This window comes from Pteropus alecto, unplaced genomic scaffold (genome assembly GCF_000325575.1).
Source record: "Pteropus alecto unplaced genomic scaffold, ASM32557v1 scaffold3, whole genome shotgun sequence".
Classification (NCBI taxonomy): Eukaryota; Metazoa; Chordata; class Mammalia; order Chiroptera; family Pteropodidae; genus Pteropus; species Pteropus alecto.
In genome coordinates this window covers 63,288,181-63,309,250 of record NW_006442484.1, presented here as the reverse complement: position 1 = coordinate 63,309,250, position 21,070 = coordinate 63,288,181, and the positions used below count along the sequence as shown (strand labels likewise).

At 37.5% G+C, this 21,070-nt stretch overlaps 1 protein-coding gene across 2 annotated transcripts in view; it reads right to left on the bottom strand.

Annotated features, from left to right (window-relative positions):
* SPATS2L (spermatogenesis associated serine rich 2 like) overlaps positions 1-21,070 on the bottom strand; it is a 149,046-nt gene that overhangs the window by 68,986 nt on the left and 58,990 nt on the right. For both annotated transcript variants that reach the window (XM_006921328.3, XM_015596755.2), the window contains exon 3: positions 4,949-5,009. In XM_006921328.3, coding sequence (XP_006921390.1) covers positions 4,949-4,987 — 39 coding nt within the window. In that variant the 5' untranslated portion in view covers positions 4,988-5,009. The remainder of the gene's footprint in view (positions 1-4,948; positions 5,010-21,070) is intronic.

The following is a 21,070-nucleotide window of genomic DNA, read 5'->3' as shown; positions in this document are numbered from 1 at the left end:
TGCTGAATTGCTTTCTATTTAAACTAATTTATAATAATGTATGAAAATTTCTAATTAAAAATTTTATTTTGTCTATGCCAGTTCTAATAACCCTTTCTTATTACTTGAGAATTAAATCGAAAATTTTATAAATCAATTTAGCTTGGTATCCTAGTGTTTCACATAAGAAATAATGTAATAGTCATTACTAAGTTCTATCCTTAACTCATCTATGATTTTCTAGTATTGAATTTCTTTAAAAATATGTCATTTAGAAAAAAGCTATAAAAAGTGAGTATGCCCTAAATATAAGATCCCTTATTAGCCCAAGGATTTTGTTCTGGTATTTCTCCTTAACAAAATAAGATATGAGGATCCCTTTTCTCTCTCTCTCTCTCTCTCTCTCTCTCTCTCTCTCCACCTCTCTCCCTATCTTACCAAGAACTCCTTCTGTTTCTCTCTCCCCCCGCACCCCCCTTCCTTCCTTTCTTCGATTTTTTTTTTTTTGGTCTAGCAGAATATGACTGGTTATTCACCAAAAGACATCACTTGTTATAGTGAAACCTACCTGAGACCATTTGTCATTGATAAGTATTTCATAAATATGCTTTTTTGCAGTACTACCCCAAGTAACCTTAGTTTCTGTTTTTAGAAGCAATTTAAAACTTGTTTTATTTAATAGTAAAGAGAATACTAAAATGAGATGACATTTCCATTAACCTATATTTCAGTTTTCAAGAAGGCTTGAGATTTTGCAAAATATTGTGAATAGGAAACGTCTCTAAAGAACTTAACTATTCAAGCAGGCATGTTCATTCATCTGTTATCCATTCATTTATCTGATTCTAAGTGGGGGTCAACTATGTGAAGGCCCAGTCCCTGCCCCTAAGAGGCACAGAGTCTTACACGAGGACACAGACAACTAACAATCACAATACGAGGAGTAAAGTCTGTATGCTGAAAGCATAGGACCCCACAGAAACAAACAAAAAAAAGAGAATAGAGGAAGTACAAATAATTCAAGTGGTGTAGAAGGAAGGCGAAAGGAGATATGTGGAACGTTTGTAAAAGTGAGGAGAAGGAGGGTTGGGTCCCTGGAGGAGGACATCCCAGATACTGGAAACTACTTTTGCAAAGTCCTGGAGGCAGAAACATTCAAGGTTAGGCTGGCTGCTGTGTTGCAGGGGGCATGTGGAGAAGTGGCTATAGATAAAGGTGTAAAAGTGGATGGAGGTCAGGTCACACAGGAGATGGATCACACATGTCACACTAAGGAGACTAAACTTTGACTCCAACAATATTTCTATTTAAATCCTTACAGTTTATAATTCAATAATACAAAGATATTTTAAAATAAAAAGTCACAAAGAGTATCAACTGTAAATTTCAGTTGTCTTGGATATTAAAGCTTAAGTTATTAGTTCCTCTTCTGAATTAAAAGCTGCCTGAGGACAGAAATGATATTCTCACCAAAGCACCTACTCCTTTTCAATGTATCCAATAGTGGACCCACTAGAGATAACTGGTGAGTTCATCGCAAGGCTTTTATTGAGTATTTAATTTCCCATAGCCCTTGACTAGATGTCGTATAAGAACACTACACAAATTCTGTAATCAGATCTCTAAAAGCTTATAATTTATAATTTAAGATGTAACAGTTGTTATTAGTCTTAATTTTCAGAACTAAAATGTCATTGCTCTGTGTGACAGATTGAGAAACAAACTAATCATAAAAAGGCCATAAAAGCTAACAACTAAAGGAAATAAATGTACTACAATAAATCAATGTAAAATTATAAATGATCAGAATTTTCAGTTGTTTATTATGATTTATTTTATTGAGTTGAGAAATCTATTAACCTTTTGGCATAGGAAGATGGAATTTACTAATTTGGTTAGAGAAGATCTACTTTCATTGTCATATGGATTGATAATATTTACAACTTAAATATTACCCTCTTTCAATATAATGCCAACATTTAGATAAGTTACTGTAGTGCGATAGCAAAAAACACCATCTATTGTTAATCTTCATACACATATATGACATCGATCATGACAAGTGGATAACGTGGTGCCTAAGCCAATGCATCGGAGCGTTCACACTGAACCTCTGTGGCCTGTGTGCCGACAGATCAGTCTTCTTCCCCTTACTGGCTCGATGCCACCTCTGTTTTCAATAAGACGCTATCTTTGACTGCCGAGCCTACCATACTGATCTGTCTACTAGTTATCATTTTCAGGGAATCAATTGCTATGACCCTGTTTAAAGTGCTTTTCTTTCTCACAGCCCAACTTCAGGAGCTATTCAATTCATCCATCAGCAGACATTTGGAAAGGGGCCAATCTTTGGTCAACACTGTGGTGCTGGACTCAGTTTCTCAAAATGAGGAAAATAAAGTCTCACCTGAGTGTATGACTGTGAGTCATGGAGAGTATGAAGCTTTATTGAAGGGGCACATATTTCTGCTATTGTTTGCTCAACGGTCAATTAGTAATATTGTATTTGCATTAAAATAATATATGGAATGTATTATGAAATAGAATAGAATAAACAATTTGCATCAATTTTTAAGGTAACACATAAGACTCCAAAGAAATTTTATGTCGGTGGAAGTTGGTTTTGACCATGTATGGAGAGATTTGGGGTAACAAGTTGGTTTGCCTGATTTTAACCTCAAGCTTCTGTGTCCTCACTAAACAGAAAAGTTATTTAATACGAAGATTTAAAAAACATGCAGCATAGTAGTGGATGGGGCCAGAGTGAGCTTTTAACAAAATGTCACTCCAAGTCATGCTTCCGCCTAAAACCTTTCAACAGCTCCTTCTGCCCTTTGAATAAAGCCCTTCACGGCTCTGTCTTAGGTTCTAAAGCTTTCCAGGCACGGACCCCCTTTGGCAGTCTGGTAAAGCCTGTGGGGTCCTACTAAGAATAATGTCTTAAAATGTGCGAAATAAAATCCATATGACTACAAAGGAAACCACTCCTACTGAAATAAATTTAAAATATTAATGAAATAACGAATTTATGCTACAGTAATATATGTTTCTCTACCAACATCAAATAACAATATAGTGCAGGTTCCATACGGTCATTTTGAAGTAGTGATGAACAAACAATATTCAGGATATCTGTTACAAATGTAATTTTCTGTGATTTCTAGTTGTGAAAGTCACAAGTATTCATGCTACTACTGTGGGTTTTCTTTTTCCTTTGATTACATTCATGATTGAAGGAAATGCTAAACTTCATTTAGAAGTTGGAGATGAAAATGTATTTTTTCCCCATTCAAGTACATGAAATCCTGAATTGCACCTGTGGATCCAGGAACACAGGTGAAGAGCCAATGTTCTGCCAACACTGGCTCCTGCCATACTTACTCTCTGATCTCTTCTCCCATCACCATTCCTTCTGCCACACGGACCATTTGCTCTTCAAACACATTCAATTTAGTCCACCTGGGCCATCTGCTTTTGCTTTTCTATCTAGAATGCTCTTTCCTCGGATCTTGCAGTGTTTCTTTCCTGTTGTCTTTATCTTAGCTCAAATATCACCTCCTCTGAGAGGGCTGCCCTGACCAACCCCATCTGAAGTAGCCACCTTCCTTTGCCATTCTACTTTCCTCTTAGTAGTTACCGCTGTGACTATTCATCTATATGTTTCTTTTTTACTCCCCATTTCCTTCCTTAAAAACAAGCTCCACAGGAGCAGGGATCTCATCTATATGTTTGGTGCCATATCCCCAGCATCTAGAACAGTGTTTGGCACAAGGTAGGGTCTGATATATCTTTGCTAAATGAAAGAAAAAATAGTAGAACTCCACAAATGTTACTTCTCTCATCCTCCACTCTATGTTTTAGGTACTGTAGGGATAGAAAGGGGTGAAAGACAAACTCCTGCCCTTACGTAGTTTACAGACTAGTGGAGGGAGGGAAGTGGCCATGTGGAAGGTGGACAGAGCTCCAGTCCAGGCTATCCCACTCTGCTGTGCATCAGGGACAAATCCCTTCTAGGACCTCAATTCCCTGAAGCCAGATGAATGGGTTGGACAAATTTATCTCCAAGGTCTTATGTGGTCTATGGTTTATGACCATATAGAGCTGATGCTGCAAGGTAGCATATGTGGCAAGTGAGGGATTTTGACCCTAAGTGGAGGCAGCCTCACAGAGGAGGACAAGACGTGGAAGGATTCTGAAGTGTAATCAGCCTCCAATCAATGATGAGAAGGGGGATTTTCAGATGGGTTGGACAAATTTATCTCCAAGGTCTTATGTGGTCTATGGTTTATGACCATATAGAGCTGATGCTGCAAGGTAGCATATGTGGCAAGTGAGGGATTTTGACCCTAAGTGGAGGCAGCCTCACAGAGGAGGACAAGACGTGGAAGGATTCTGAAGTGTAATCAGCCTCCAATCAATGATGAGAAGGGGGAAAATCCCCCTTCACCATATTCTTAAACTCTCAGTGTTGAAAGAAATTTAAAAGGCTAAATGCAGCACAAGCACGAGGCAGGGCGCTGGATATCTCTATATGAGGCCATTTCTGGAGACATAACATATTACTTAGCTCTTAGATGCAACCAGCATGATGATTAAGAGTATGAACTGTGGAATGGCACTGCTGGGTTTAAATTCTAGCTGTGTCGCTTTCTAGCTATGTGAATTTAGGCAAATCGCTTAACTTCTCTTATAAAATGAGAATAATAATAGTATTAACTTTATGGAGTTATGGCCAAGATTAAATGAAGAAATGCATGTAATACACTTAACACATTCGGTAAATGCTACTCATGATTCTGTTACATGGTTTTCTAGTGTGTCAAACTTACTGTGTATCCACCGCCCCACCCCCTGCCCAAAAAACCCCACCATTTTCCCCTTCTTCCATTGTAATTGAAGTTTTACCAGCTAGAGACAACATTAACCAGTCTGGAGTTTCTGCAAAAATCTGCATACAAGTTTATCTTACCTTCTCCTTGACATTCCCATGAGTATTGAGTTCGGCCATCTTGCTTCTAGTGGAATAAGCCCTATAGAGAAGGGTGAAAAAAAAGGTTAACTTTAAAGTTTTAAAATTGATTTCTCAATGTTTTATTTTTATGCTTTCTTCGAACATAGTAAATAATTTCATTCAGCCATCATCATAAATATCATTTTGGAATGGAATAATACTTTCAAGCTAAACATTTCTCTTATATATGTTCTAAAAGCATTTTATGATAACTAGAAGACAATGTAAAATATTTTATTCATACTGGATTGATATGGAAAATGACAGAAACAAATGGGTATGTACCCAAAATGTGTTTCTTTTTATTATATTAAAGAAAAGTGGTCTAAAACAGTGAGAGGAGGAAAAGCATACCTATTTTAGTCATTGTCATCACAATCCTTACTGCCCCAAAGCTTTTATCAGCTTCTAGTTAATATAACAAACATTTACTGAGTCTTTTCTGGCATGTATGTAACTACATGATGCACTCAAGGAAGAAACAGGAGAAATAATGTGAGATTTAAATATAATAAACACTGTATATGGCAGATTCAAAACTCGCTTTTTTAGTTACCAACATATCATGAACTTCCGTACATATAAACCTTCACCATATTTTTAATGACCATAAATTCGTGACCTTGAGATTCAAATGGATGCTTAAAATTGCCCATAATCCTTCTGTTTCCCTTAATTCTTTAGTTTTTCTGCCTTTGGTGTCCAATCTCCTTTGTGAAGTGGCCCATTCTGAGATCTGTATTCTTAACATCAAGCTGTGATGTTTTCTTTCTTCTCATCTGGTCTAAATCTTTCACCATTATGATAGAAGCTGGATCTTAAGTCTTTAATACTTTAATCTCTTTTTAAAATAAAACATAAATCACTTAAAACGGGTGAACGGATTGGTTCAGAAATTAGCATCTAGACAGGAGAAGATATCGATATACCACCTATTTGCATGTTTTTGTCAGTCAAGAACCACTGAAACATTTTCCTATATTCTTTTTGGCTTTTGTAACAAAGAGCATATTTGGAGTTGATACATTTTAGGAATAACTTACAAATATCCTCAGATTTCTCCTCACTATTTTCTTTTAAACCTAGATCTTAAATAAACTATAAATTCAGATCCATTACCTTTGTTGATTTTAGGATGAAAGCTTAGCAATATGTAATCTTAACTCTATTACCATTCAAATAGGAATCCCCATAAATATATTATTATATGTTGCCAAATATTAGAAAAAGTAAGATTTTATTTTTATAAGTTTTTCAATAATAGTGTCACTGACAGGCACATGCATTTGGACACGGTAACAGGAGATACTCTGCAGACTCAATCCCCAGTTAAGGCAGCTCCTTCCCATATGCTCTACTCAGAGTGTTCATCCCTTTGAATACACCTCCCATTTAATGAACTTCCAAACAATAAATTTTATATCCTCTGACTTGGCATATGGGAGAAAGGAAATAAACTAGCTGGCAAATAATATCTGAATTTCATTCTCATTTATTCATGCCCCTGAAAGTTACTAGTAAAAGATAATAGAATTATTTTCTGATCATAACAGTGATAGAGATGGCATGTGAGGTACGTGGACAAATAACCACGTGTTTTTCTTTACAAGCCATAGATGAAAGTGAAATCTTTGATCAGTCATCACAATGCCTACAAGATGGTCTACAATCGTGATACTTGAAGACATTTGAGTGGTTGATTTCCTTATTCAAATGGCAGTTTGGGCATCGTGTATACATTCTACATTTTTGGTGTTTTTCTGTGTATGAAAGTGTATGTATGTGCGTGTGAGAGAATGAGGATGGGGGAGGGAGGGATGGAAGGAGGGAAGAAGTGAAGGAGAGAGAGATACAGGTTATACCTGTGGAATTATAAAGGATTGAAGGTGACAGCCAGATTCGATGCTATTTGCTAGGATGGGTCTGTGGGCCACAATTCCTTTCATTAGATTAGATTAGCTAAATCTTCTAGATGCACCTAATTTTGCCATTACAGATCTATGAAATCTGAGGAAAAGAGTTTTTGTTTTTGTTTTGCTTTGATGTCTAGGATTTGGGTGTGCAGCATTTTCTAAAGCCGGAGAGTTCAAATCCATAAAGGAATCAGAGAGAAAATCCATAGTATTCATAGGATGAAAAAAATATATATTTCCTTGGCAATTCCCTTTCTCTTTAATCTCAAAGTCTGACTCAAGAAAGGCTCTTTTTGGTAGTGATGCCAGTAAGATTACATTATTTTTGTGTGGAACGAAAATGCTGGATATGAGGGTAGAATTAGGCTACTACAGGTTTCTCTGATGGAAAGGTAAGACAAAAAGTAATTGTAGGGAGGTGTTCTTTGTTCGTTTTACTCTTTAAATTTTCTTCTCCTGCATGGAAGGCTGCCTCTGTAGACTCTGCCTTTTGTGTGGCTCCCAGTGCTCTCTCCACACCAAGGCTTTCTCCTGGCCAGTGGAGAACTGAGGGACTGGGAGGGACATCAGTTCCAGCTCCAGTCATGGAAGTTAGATGAAGGATTTCAATCTAAACAGAACATATTTTTGATTTGCCTTAGAAAATTAAGAGTTTCAAGTGACAAGATTGTCAAATTGAGTTCTGATTGATAAGGAAACTATGGAACAGGCGAGGTTGCTCTTCAGTGTGCTGAAAGTCTTCGCTGAGTGTCTGCAGCCCAGGTTTGGCACTAGCCCCTCCAGAGCACTGAGAAGCACACCTCACACCCTCAAGGAGCCACGTGCTCATTATGTTTCCTGAGCTGATTTCCTCTTTCCTGTGAAAACGAAACTGTGCTGTGCCCTTATTCTTTTCGGATTCTGTTGCCTGCTATGAACTATTCCAGGACAGTCAGATCAACTCAATCTGAATCTTAATTATGTAATTTAGATAGTTAAGGAACTTTGCCTCTAGGAAACATATCATCACCCCCTCTTAATGATAGGCCCAACTTGAAACCCCAGTTCTCATAGTTTCAGACCCCTGGGTTAACCTGAGAAGCCTATAATGCCGTGAAGGAGGGACAGACGTTTGGGGCCAACAGACCTATTTCCCTCACATCACGCTTCATTGCCATGCTCGATAGCATGTCACTCCCGGCACGACTGATGCCCATATCCTAACAGAGTTTGATCACGAGAGCTTTAGATCCACAAGAAAGGTACAGAGACTTCTGACTTCTTGGGAAAGAACCTGGTTTCTAATTCCTGTTATCAGTTAAGATTGTTCTTAAAGCCAACCAATTACTGAGTGAGGCCGAACTATTCAAATCCATGGATATGTGTTCCATGCATATCAAATAATCAGTATAAAATTAAGATAACCGGAAATGCAAGTCCTGATATTGATGCAACATTTCAATGCTTAGGTATTATTTGAAAATTTGTTCCTTTAAATTATAATTTAATTTTCAGTAATAACATTACAAACATAAATAGCCATCATCTACATTATATATATAAAAAACCTTGATATATATATGTGTTTGTGTGTCCTTGAAAAAAATAAAGATCAAAGAAATTGTTAACTGAAATTTTGTTTATGAAATAACAGATTAATGTCTTACTTCTTTCTAGATATATATACTCCATAGTCAAAAACATTAGGAAAAGACATCAATCCCAAAGAAAAGAATTTCACTGTTTATCACCAATACATTAACTATCCAGTTCTCCAGTGCAAAATTAATAAACCACAAATATGGTTAACACCAATCACTCCATATGCAAAGTTATAGCAAACTGAACTACTCATTATGCAAAGATCTTACTTAATATGCATTAATGTCAATCAGAAAATCTATACGTTTATAACGAAGATTAAAAATTTCTTATGAAAAATAATCCTGAATACTACAAATTCTGGCAAATATGTTTGTTTTAGCATTTCTAATTCATACAATTCAGTGAAGCTTACTATAGGTGACAATCTGATCAACTACCAAAATGAGTTTAAAAAATATATATTTAAATTTCTCCTGCAACCATATGAAATATGAAAAGGTAAAACAATGTATTGGCATGCCAAATTGCTTTCTAACTTCCCCATCCCCATTTCCCTCAGGTTTTACTGTGTAGGTAATAATAAAGTTTCACTTTTATTTCTCTGAAACCTATTATTGCTCTTAGATTCACTTTCTTGTTCTCAGATATTACATCACTTTTCTTGAATTGGATTAAGGAAACAGAAAAAACATGTAAGAAAACTTTTTAAATAAAGACTTAAAATAATAATTAGTACACTCATGGAGCACTTACAATGTGCCAAGCATTCTAAGTGCTTGACACACATATTTTTCATTTAGTCCTCATACCCCTATAAAGTAGAAATTATGATTGTCCTCATTTTACATATGAGAAAGCTGAGGCACAGAGATTCAGTGACTAAGCCAGGGTCCTACGGTCAGTGACAGGGCCAAGACACAAACCCAGGCACTCTGATTCTGGAGCCCCAGCCACTGTACCTATATATAGTAATTCAAAGCATAAACAAGTCATGGGGCACAGTGTATATGAATCGCAGTAAGAACTCTGCAAAGTTAATTAAACTGATCCCAGCACCCTGTCTTCTCAGGCCAGGCAGGCATGTGAAGCTTAGCAGCTAGGGTAGCGGAAAGCTAAAAATTCACCTTAAAAAAAAGGTCTGGGTGCTGTCTCTGATGTTCTAGACTATGTTTTGGTAAAGATCACCTTTAAATTGGTCAAGGATTAAGTGTCCATCATGGGTACCTGTATGCCAGCTTGAGAGAAACCATTCTCCTATAAAATTGGGACTTTCTGTCTAAATTTAACATTATGTAAGTTCTCTGTTGCTTAACTTTTCTGTTGCCTAATCTCTCTCTCTCTCTCTTCCCTTTTCCTCAACTCCTTTGCTATCCCTTATCTGATCTTGTAATTACTGAGGTCTCTTATATTCCAAATACTTTAGTGCTTTGACTCTTTCTTCTGTGGTTTAATTCCTACAGTTTAATAAAAGTTCCTGTGCAGCGCCTTGTTCCTTAGAGAAAACTTGCTTTAATTATTAGAAATGAGGACACATAAACAATGAAACACAGAATGGTAACTGAAATATGAATTTCATATGAAGATATTTACCTAGATTTTTTAATTTAATTTCGAGGGGGAAAAAAAAATCTCAAGGTTGCATTTTTATTCAAAGACACTTCAATGTACGAAACCCACTGTTAGAACAACTTCACTGAAAAGCATTTTAAGGGCAAATGTCAGACAAAAATTTCACATTTAAAAGCCCCAGCTCTGACTCTTTGAAAAGCAAGGTTAGCCTTTGGTTTAGAAATGTCACTGCCTACTAAGTCCTTTGTGGGGGGAAGAAAGAAAATTGAATGTTTTATTTAAACAGGTCATTAACAGTCAATACTTATTTGAAAAGGCCTGTTTCCAGAGGCAGATAAAAGCTCCCCATCACTAAGAATATCACTTGAGCACATCTAGGGCAAGATGTGCTGATGTGAGTTTCAGACCTTTATGGGAGAAAGTCGCCACTCAACAGCCCTGAGTGCTTGTGTAGGAGGCAGTCATCCAAATTGTACGTCCTTGTACACGCTGCACACGCAGAAACAGCAGAGAGCAGCACAAAGCACACTTTATGGCAGGCCCTGCTTTGAATTTTCCATTATGAATGAAGATTAACCATTTTTGCATAAAGTACCAAACCACCTCCCCAAGGCAGCAGAATGCAAATGGGAGCAAAAGAGCAAAGAACAGCTAAAATGAATGCGTGGATCTCAAGCACCACAAGCACAGGGGGAGGGCACATGGCAGGCTCTATTAGCATTCATCTATGGCATGTTTTTCTATTTAATTTGAAATTATTTCATTTCATAGGTCTTTGATGGCTTGAGAATATAAAAATAAGTGCCTTATTTTTAAAAGTGACCCGACGCTGGCTCCTGGAAGGCTCTGCTTTTGATGGCTGGGCTTTCAAGCAAACATGTGTTTCCATAGAGATGTGAGTGACCCAGGCCTGGTGCAAGTACCCACTTGTATCAGCAATTCAATTATGCTCAGTTCTTTTAAGATGCGATGATGTCAGCTCAAGTCTTTAAAACATGCCCATCCTTAGAGATGCCCCAGGAAAGGTGAAGTGGCCTGCCTTCTGAGGTTCAAAAGAATAAATTCCATCCTCTCCAAGCACGCCACAATAGGCTCTCCGGGCAGATCACACTGGCAAGCCCCTCATCCCCACACAGCCTGCTGAGCAAATCCCAAAACCCAGAGGGGTTCAGACAAAAGACCAAGCACAGTTCTCCGTCACACCCCAAGCACCCAGTACCTTACCACAACCTCTCCAAATGTTGCAAAGAAATATTGTGCTTTCCCTTTCTTTATTTCCTTTCCCTCGGCTCTTCCTACAGAAACAAAAATGTTTTTTCTTATTATTTGTCAATTTACTGAACAGACTCTATGTGGAATTCCGGCAATGGTTACAAAATAACACTTATTGAACTCAAAATGTCTACCCAGCACTGCTATAAACACTTTCCATGTATTAACTCATTTAATTCTCATAATAACCCCATGGAGTATGTAGTCCTCACTTTATAGAAGAAGAAATGGAAGCATAGGAGGTAAGCACGCACTCAAGCCTCAGAGCTAGTAAGAAGCTGAGCTGAGATCTGATCTTGGACTTTCTGGCTCCAGAGCTCTTGCTCCCAAAGGAGCTTACATCTTTGGATGGAGGCAGATATAAACATAAAAACACAGAAAGAGCCAGATGAGTAGGTGGGTAAGAAAATCAAAGTGTTGACTCAGGAAATTAGAATTGGAACTGACCTGGCTCACGGTTCTGGCCAAAGCAACAAGGGGGCTGTGATCTGCCCAGCTTGCAAGTCTCGTCATCACAGACCAGGCATAGCAGGGGGTTAGAGGCAGGCTTGCAGTTATTAGGGGTTGGGTGGGGGTGGGGTGGGGCTGCATGCTTTTAAAAACTTTCATAGCATCTTTTTAAGGAAATCCGCTGCATATTCGTCTCCAAAGAAAAGATACATTGTGGTTCTGCAATAGAACTCTGGACTGGCAAAGAGAAATCTTAAGAAAAACTGGCTAACAAAAGCTATATACATTTGTAGTCAGTTCTGCAGAAGCTGGCTCCTCCTGGTAGAGGAACCCATCATCTCTTCAGAGCATATCTGGTTTCAAAAATCTCTGTTTCAACAAACTCACAATATTTCTAGTTCATTAAGCCAGAACCCTCCTAGTAAACATTTAATGATTTTCTCAAAGTAGCAAAGAAAATCAGGTCTCCCTGCTTTCTTGAAACAACACTGGCACTGGCTGAACAGTATATGATGCACTACCACACATGATGAAAGAAATACCAGGGAATGAGGCAGAGCCTCAGCATCCAGCAGAAGAGAACTCCAAGGCAGCCAGTCCCTCTCACGCCTCTTCCCCTACCCGTTACTGTGCCCCCTAAGGCTTCCCAACAAAATCAACCTTAACTCACTTTTTAAGGAGTCCTGGTGTTCCAAATCAGGGTTTCTGGTGCACAGCCTGAGCTACTGGCTTTCTCAACAGGCAAATAAGCCCTGTGCCCCAGCTGGTCACCTTTATCAACTTGCATTTACTGGGGCCAGTAAGTCATCTCAATGGTGACGCAGATGGAGTCAGAAACCTGGGTAAGTGGCAGGAACTTGGGTGTGGCTGAGTAATCAGCTGGTGGCCTTAGCCACCTGAGGCTCACTTAGAGGGACCCACCTTTGGAGAAACTGCTAAATCCCTTTTTGAAAAACGGCCCAGTGTTTTTGTCTTCAGGCCCCTGTTAGTGACTGCCCAGTTCTTATTTCTTCTTATCTTGAAAAAGGCATAGTTTTAAGATTAAATCTGCAACCTTTACATTGACTGCCCCAGAGGCTAAGAGACAGTACAGGCTGAGGCTGCAGTAACCATTCCAAAGGTCAGTTTCTGAGTGTGGTCTAGGCTAAGGCCTCTAATCTTCCGGTGACACCAGTACAGGCATATCAATCGATTAGCAAACATTCCTAGCACTGCACCCTGAGGCGGGCCTTCTCCCCTCCCACTCCTAAAACCCGTTCCTGGTTCCAGACCTAATTGGAAGTTTCTGCTGGCTAATTTTGCACTAAATGAATATTGTACTACCATGTCCAGGGGTACACATACATTTGATCAGGGGTCTTACTCTCACCCAAAGAAATGAAGTTCTCATGGTGAACGTTTAGCCTTTACCAGTAAAATGCTAGTTTGAGGACACGACGGTGGAGACAACTATTGAGGGGCAGAATGGAGAAGGCTTTCTCACCTGTCAGGCCTGCTACAGTCCTATAAATATGTTACCTTGTTTTTCTGGTTTGATTTTTAAAAAACTAACATGTAAGTTCAATGTGTTCTTAGAAAGGCGATTATTTCTCTCTAGGGTCAGGCCTCTCTTGGTCCCCACCATTAGAGCCCATCTTGCTAACCACCCATGGTCAAAAGCAGCCAGGAAGTCCCTATAGCCAGCCACATGGCAGAAGCAACTGTTTTAATTAAGGTGTCTCCGTCAACAACCACAGTATCTTGGGTCCTTAAATGACTGCAAAAAGGAAATACTGCTTATTTTCTGCTATTTAGATTCTTACTTATCTTCTTATGATAGAAAATAAGTAATTACAGTTCATCAAGTTTGAATCTCAACTCTGCCTCTTATTAGTTTTGGGATTTGAGCAAGTTACTCGATCCCTCTATGCCTTTGTTTCCTCATCAGTAAAAACAGAACAATATTAAACTACCTCATAGGGTGGCGATGAGGATAAATGAGTTTATATTTGTAAAGTCATTAAGACTGCCTGATACATGGTAAGTGCTACAAAATAAATATAAATATAAAATTTTCTCTTTTGATTCCTCCGTAGCCTATGTGGTTGCTTTCTCAGGATCTTCATTTTGCAGATGAGAAACTTAAGCTTTGAGAAGTTGTGGTCATGCATCGAGGCAGGGATTGAAGGTGGCCCTTGCAACACAAACTTCCGACCACAAATTGCCCTCATATGGCCACATTCTTCCCTCCTCGCGGACACTGCCACTTTGTGTGAGGACTAGGGCAACTCCAGAGAGGTGTGGGTGGCTGCCCAAGGTCAAGGCCTGACTGCTAAGAGGGATATAAACTCTCAGAGCTCTATATCCACAGTGTCATTTGTTCTCCATGTTCTTAAAACTTCGGCACAAGCAAAAGTAAATGCAAAGCTATAATACCTCTTTCCTGTCAAATGACTCAGAAACCCATGCCAGGTCCTGGGTTCCTGCCTGTGGCTACCAGACGTGGTCAGTGCTCTAGTGACCAAATTCATAGGTAAGTACTGGTCTTTAGAGGACAACAAGCAGTTACAACATAGAAAGAGAAAAATTCAAATAAAGTCTTAGAGCTACTGAGAGAGTAACCTAAAAATTACTAACTCTCCTTTCACACATTCTGATTTCAGGTAATTGTATCGAGATGGATAAAAGAGAGAATACGATTTTAATGCCCTTGAGTTTATTCTAATGCAATCACAGATAATGAAAATTCATTTTGACCATTTTATGATACACTTAAAATTCTAGAGGTCATATTTACTATCTTAGTAAATTTTATTTCAATTTCTAACTATAATAAAAAATAGAAATTTGTCACCTGAAATGTGTTGTTTTGGGAAAATTAATAAGTACTTTAAAAGTGCTTCAAATATATAAGATATTCATAGATTTAATGAATTATAAAAATAATTGCTTTCTTTTAAAAAGCCTGTCTCTGATAAATTCCACTTCTCCTTTTTCTTTTCCAAAGAACCTAATAGAATGCCTTTGAAAATTAAATGTTCAATAAAGACATGTGGAAAAAGTAGAATAAATGTCTTCTCATTTTATTTTTCCTTTCTTTGTTGCAATGAGTCTTTAATAATTTATTCCCCAGCTTTCAACATCTAGGACTGGATTATCACTTTAAACACCACCACTGAAACAAGCATTGTCAAATGCTGTTCTAGCCACATCATTTTACACACCCTCCTACCCACTCCCTAACCTCTTCCCTTCATACCTCCAACCCTGAAATGTTTTAGTCATTCTCAGTGTCAAGGTCTAATCACAAGCACCGAAGCCCTCCACATCTTCCCCGACTGGACCCCATGTATCCCATCTCTTTAACCAGGTAACTTCCCCAACATCTTCTACTTATTTTATTTCTTCTTAACGCAGAGCCTTGTACTGGGGATAATCCCATCACTAGACAAGCCCTCTAGTTTCTCTCCATCAACGCCAATGCTCTGTACAAAATAGAAAGACTGAAATTTTACCTTTTCTATGGAGTAGGAGAAAACAACAACTGATATCCAACCCAATGTGAAACACATTTAACCACTAACCCCACCTTTATATACCCCTGTAACTTCTCCACCCATAGATACGGGTCTTTATTGCTGTTGATACCTACATGCATGCTATGGGTTTCTTTGTAAACCGTCTTTATGGCCTGCCTGCTTACTCCTACACTTTATAGCATAAAAGACCCAGAAGCAGACACCTTGGCAATTTTACTTTGCACTGAGCTCCAGCCTGCCCTATGGCTCAACTCGCATTGGGGAAGTCTGGAAAGTATTGAATGCTTACGATGGTCTATAAGCCTTAGCAATATGTAATTTAATCTCTTCCAAATCATTTTTTTAAAGATTGAATAAATCACAACTGCTTCTGTACAGTAGTTCAAATATTGTAGAAACCTTTCAAATAAATATAATGCCATACATTATTTCCCTTTGGAAGACTTTCTGTTAGTCATCCAATCTACCCTAAAGCAATTTTAAGGGGTAAATGTATTAGGTTTTGATCACTTGTTTGATGAAAAAAGTCCATCTCTCACAGCCTTGATTGCATTTATACCCATTCTTGGCAGAATGATAGAGACAAGCAAGCGGGGTTGTCTGATTTTTTTTTACTAATGCTAAAAATTTCATTATTGAGCTACAGAACATGTCTTTGAGTGAGCTCTCCATGGGGCCGGACACTGATGTGAGGGGTATCTGTGCGTATGTGTGTGTAAGATTCGATGCCTATTTTTTTAATTATTAATTTTTTAAATATTTTTTTTAGTTTTTTAATGACATAGAATATATTAGTTTCAGGTGTACAACACAGTGATAAGATATTTATATGACTTATGAAGTGCTCCCCCAATAAGTCTAGTACTCATCTGACACCATATATAGTTATTACAATATTATCGACTATATTGCCTATGCTGTACTTTACATTCCTGTGACTGTTTTTATAACTGGCAATTTGTACATCTTAATCTTTTCCCCTTTTTCATTCATCTTCTGAACCCCTTCCCATCTGGCAACCACCAAAATGTTCTCTGTATCTGAATCTGTTTCTGTTTTGTTTGTTCGTTCATTTTGTTTTTTAGATTCTGCATATAAGTGAAATCATATAATGTTTATCTTTCTCTGACTTATTTCACTTAGCATAATACCCTCTAGGTCCACCCATGTTGTCTCAAATGTCAAGATTTCATTGTTTTTTTGTGGCTGAGTAATATTCCATTGTATATATGTCTATTCTTGAGGGGTGTATTTTTAGGGCATCGAGAGTATCAGAGCCAAGAGAAATGAGAATGCCATAACGGAATCTTAAATTATTATGAAATGACTACTACCATGTTTATAAAAGGGGCTTCTGGAAGAGTGAGATGGCTTTAGTTTAGGTGAGTTTAATCAGAGAGAGGTTCTGAGAGGAGATGCTCTTTTCCACTGCTTTGAGGCAGTACTGGCAATGATGGGAATGACATTTCGGGAAGAGGAAGAGTAAAACTGAAACCTCTCCAGCAGAAACAAGCAAGTCATGGGTAAGGCCAGAAAGAAAACCTACCCGCATAGTACACAGAGTTAATTAATCAATATTTATTGGAGATCCACTATGTGCCTTGGTTAGATGCAATGTGTTTAGCTAATTTTAAAGCAATATAATTTTAAGATCGGCTCCTGAAGGGAGATAAGATTAGCAGGCAGTAAGTAATTAGATGACATCAGAAGGCAGTAGTGAAAAGGTGTTATACAGTGTGGTTTCAATTATATGCTTGTCCAGCTTGTAATGCAGCAAAGAGATAACATTCTTGTTTCGTTTTCCTTTTAGCAAATGGGAGAATTCCTTTCACCTCCATCCCACCCCGATTCTCCGTCCCACCCCACTGTCATTTTTGCTTACAGGGTTTTGAAACTAAACCCTATTTTATCTGTATTCTGGAAATGCTGAATTAAAAATTAGATTTTTTTTTTAACCATTTCAATTTGATGCACCTTGTTTGTCCTTTTAGTTTTACAAATATATATGCTATAATCTGATTAATATTGAAGGCTCTAAAACAAATAGAACTTTGTAGCTGAGTTCCACTTAGCTCTAGGAAAGTAACTCATAAATTATATCAAATATTTCACTTGTTTTTATTTTTAACTGGTCTTACATTTTGGGAGATGACCAATAGTTAATATTATGCATTTTACCAAACTCAATCTTGAAAAAGAGATAACCAGACACTGAAAAGGCAGTCTTATTGTTTTACTAAATGCTTCTTTTAAAAATATGAGGAAGTATTAAAGAGAGAAAATGTCTTTGAAAATTAATTTACTTAAAAAAAAAAAAATCTATTTCTGGATGGCTACCAGCCAGGCTTAACTTGGTTTTTCATTTCAAGCTTTCAAACAATATGATTAGACAAAATGAGACCACACAAGATACCTCATGGAAAACATGGGATAAAGACTGGGAAAGACTACACAATTTTTAGTTTAGTTTTTAGTGACACTGCATAATGGGAAAAAATTAAGTTAGCTTTGACAAAGCACTCTCCTTCTTCAAACCTCTGAATAATCAGCTTCTTGCTTTTCAAAAACTCTCATTCTTTTAGCAAGAGCTATCATATACTGAGCACATTCATTCATTCATTCATTCAGTGTTCACTTAACAAATGTTTACTGAGCTTCTCCACTGTCCTAGGTGTTGGAGAACACAACAGCAAACAAAACAAAACCCCCTCTGGCATCACGTTGGATGATTTTATCTCTCTGTCTATTTCACTGAGTCCTCACAATGCTCCTGCAAGTGAGGGACCTAGAAGTATAGAAGTCAAAGCCAAGCCCAAGGTCCCAGAGCCAGTCAACAGCAAAGTGGGGCTTCAGACCTCTGAAACTGACTCTTAAGCTTGTACTTATTCCACTAATTTGCTGCCATTACTTTGGTTCAACGCAAATAGAGGGCATCATTTAAAAATTATTTAGTGAGTTCATTTCAACTGTAATCTTAGTATTCACAAGAAGTAGAATCAGAAATGTAAAGCTGGCTTGGCAAAAGAATCAAACGAAGGAAAATTATCAATGAGAAGAACGATGTTATGTCCGTATTTTAAATTTTGCTCTGGACAAATCATTTTCTCAGGTTCTTGCTCATCCTTTCCTTTACTTGCTATCTCTTTGTGTCCCTTCTCTTACTTCCTGTTACATATGGGGTCTTTAAATGGCAGGAACTGTCTTACGAGGTACTGAGTCTCCTGTCACAGAATCCGTTTGAGAAGAGGTTAGATGACCATTTAATGGGATGTTGAAGAGGAGATTCACTTATGATTAAGGAAGATGAGTCCCTTGTAACTCCAGGATTGCAAAAGGGGAGACAATGTAGTTTGTAGTTTTTTTCTCAGTTTTTACTCTAAGTTTCTCATGAAGCACCTAAAGAAGTCTCATTCTGTCTTAGTCATGTATTGTCTGAAAGCTTGAAATGGAAACTGAAACCAAGTTAGGTTTAGCTGACAATTGGCATACTTCCGGAAGTGAATACTTGGCATCTTCCCTTTGAGATTTTTCTGCCTAGGAGTCTGAGATGGTCATGGAAGAGCCTGCCTGCCAGAAATGCCTCCTAATAGATGGTTTTGTTGTGACTTACCATTTGAAGCAAAATCTAAAGAAACTGTCACCAGGAGGGCATAAAAAATATCTTCTAACTTAGATTTTTATGTTTGATTTGGTTCATAACTCAACCTAACTCCCATAGACAGCATCTCTAGGTCTCAACTTATCCACAGTTTTGCAAGCTGGTACAGCTTCAACACTTGTTTCATGGACAGAGTCTGGTAACTGTCTTCTCTTTTGGAATCCTGAAGTTATAAGGGACTCAGAAGTTTCCCATCTTCCTGACCTAAATAGAATCTCCTCTCCAGCATCCTCATTAAGTGGCCATCCAACCTCTGTTCAAACAAATTCCATGATGGAGATTCAATGTCTCCTAACATGGCTTCTTCTGCACAAGAATAATTGTGAATAAATTCTTAGATAAAACTGAGTCAACCACTTTCTTGTAGCTTCCTGTGCAATGCTCCTAGTCCTGCCTTAAGACACTCCTTAAATCTGACCACTGTTCCAAGACAGATTTTTCTTAAGCATGCTCCTTCTATTCCAGGATGAAGTCATTCACTGAATCACAGGATGTTAGAGTTGGAAAAAACTTTATAGAGCCCTAACTTATTTTGTGGACTAAGACATTTTGTATTGTCAGACCTTTAGAACTTTATTCTTGAAAGTATACTCATTCCTCATGTGACACAGTGTGAGGTCTTCTCACTCTGAAATATATAATATATCGTATATCTATAACTATATATATATATGTGTGTGTGTGTGTATATATATATATTCGTTCTGTGGCTTTATTTTTTTTTAATACAGCCTAAGATTATATTTTGATGACAATCACATCATATTATACATTGGTCATAATGAGCCTATATTAAATGAGACCCTCAAAACTTTCTCATCTTTGATCTATTAGTAAGTCCTATTTTCCCAATCATTACTTTTAGAGTTGATTTTTTGGAACTTAAGTGCATGAGTTTATATCTGGCTCAAATTATTTTTGTCTTATTAATTTGGCTAACTTTTTCCAGTCTACCAGAGTTTACTTAGATACCAAATCTACAACTTTCTACTTTAGCTATACATTTCACTTTGGTCACTCACAAATTGACGGATATTTAACTTATTCCATTAAGTAAATAGTCTGGATTTGAATCTTAGCTCTGTCAAGAATTGTATGACCTTGTGGAAGTTACTTAAACTCTCTGTGCTACAGTTTACTCATTTATGAAGTGGAGATAAAAGTATCAATTGCATAGAATTACTGTAAGGATTAAATACATAGAGAGTGATAGAACAGTGTTTGACACAGAAGAGTTCAATATATGTCTGTTATTTCTATTATTTTCATCAAATTCATCATCATTCAAGTCACTGATAAAAGAGAGATCTAGAATAAAACACAAGTAGATGTCTACAGATCACATAGACCCACTCTTTAGCACTCTGGGTTTGGTTATGTAAACCTAGTTGTGAATCCACTTAACTCTTCCTTTACTCAGTTTATATTTCTCCATTAAATCCACAATGAGCTATTGATATACTGTGAAAACTCTCAGTTGGGTTTCTCATTTCTTTAGTCATCTCATTTCTTTAGGGTCTCAGGCTATAGAATCTCATGTACTTCTCTGAATATTTGAAAGTTCTCTTCTAAAGACTGCAACGCATATCTGGCTATATCCATCATCTGCTCCTTGGTTGTCACAAAAGCTAAAATGACATGGCCACAATCTTCCAAGTGGTTGGCACATAGCAGGCACTCCATTAATATTTATTGAATAAATGGATAAATGTCCCTTCCACTTCTATTTTGCCAACCAATCTCTTTTTGGTTAAAAATAAACAGTTTCTCTCATTTCTTTTACTTTCCTAAAGATGAAAATGTCAGTGAGGTAAATTGGTATCTGAGACTCTGTTTTCATTTAAACATGACTAAGATTTCTAGTAGATATCCAAATAGCTTACTCTTCTCATCACTCCTACTAATGATCGTCATGTCACTTTGGAATGCTGTATCAGAAGTAATTTATACTATGCTTGAAATGGTTGGGTGATCTAAGTTCATTTATTCACACAAAACTACTTATCGAGTGCCTATTGTGTGCAAGGAACTATTCTGGGCCCTGTAGTTTTTTTCTACCTCCTTTGAACCTTGCCAAGTGAGTGTTCTCTGTAGTGTTTTTGGATACCCACACTTC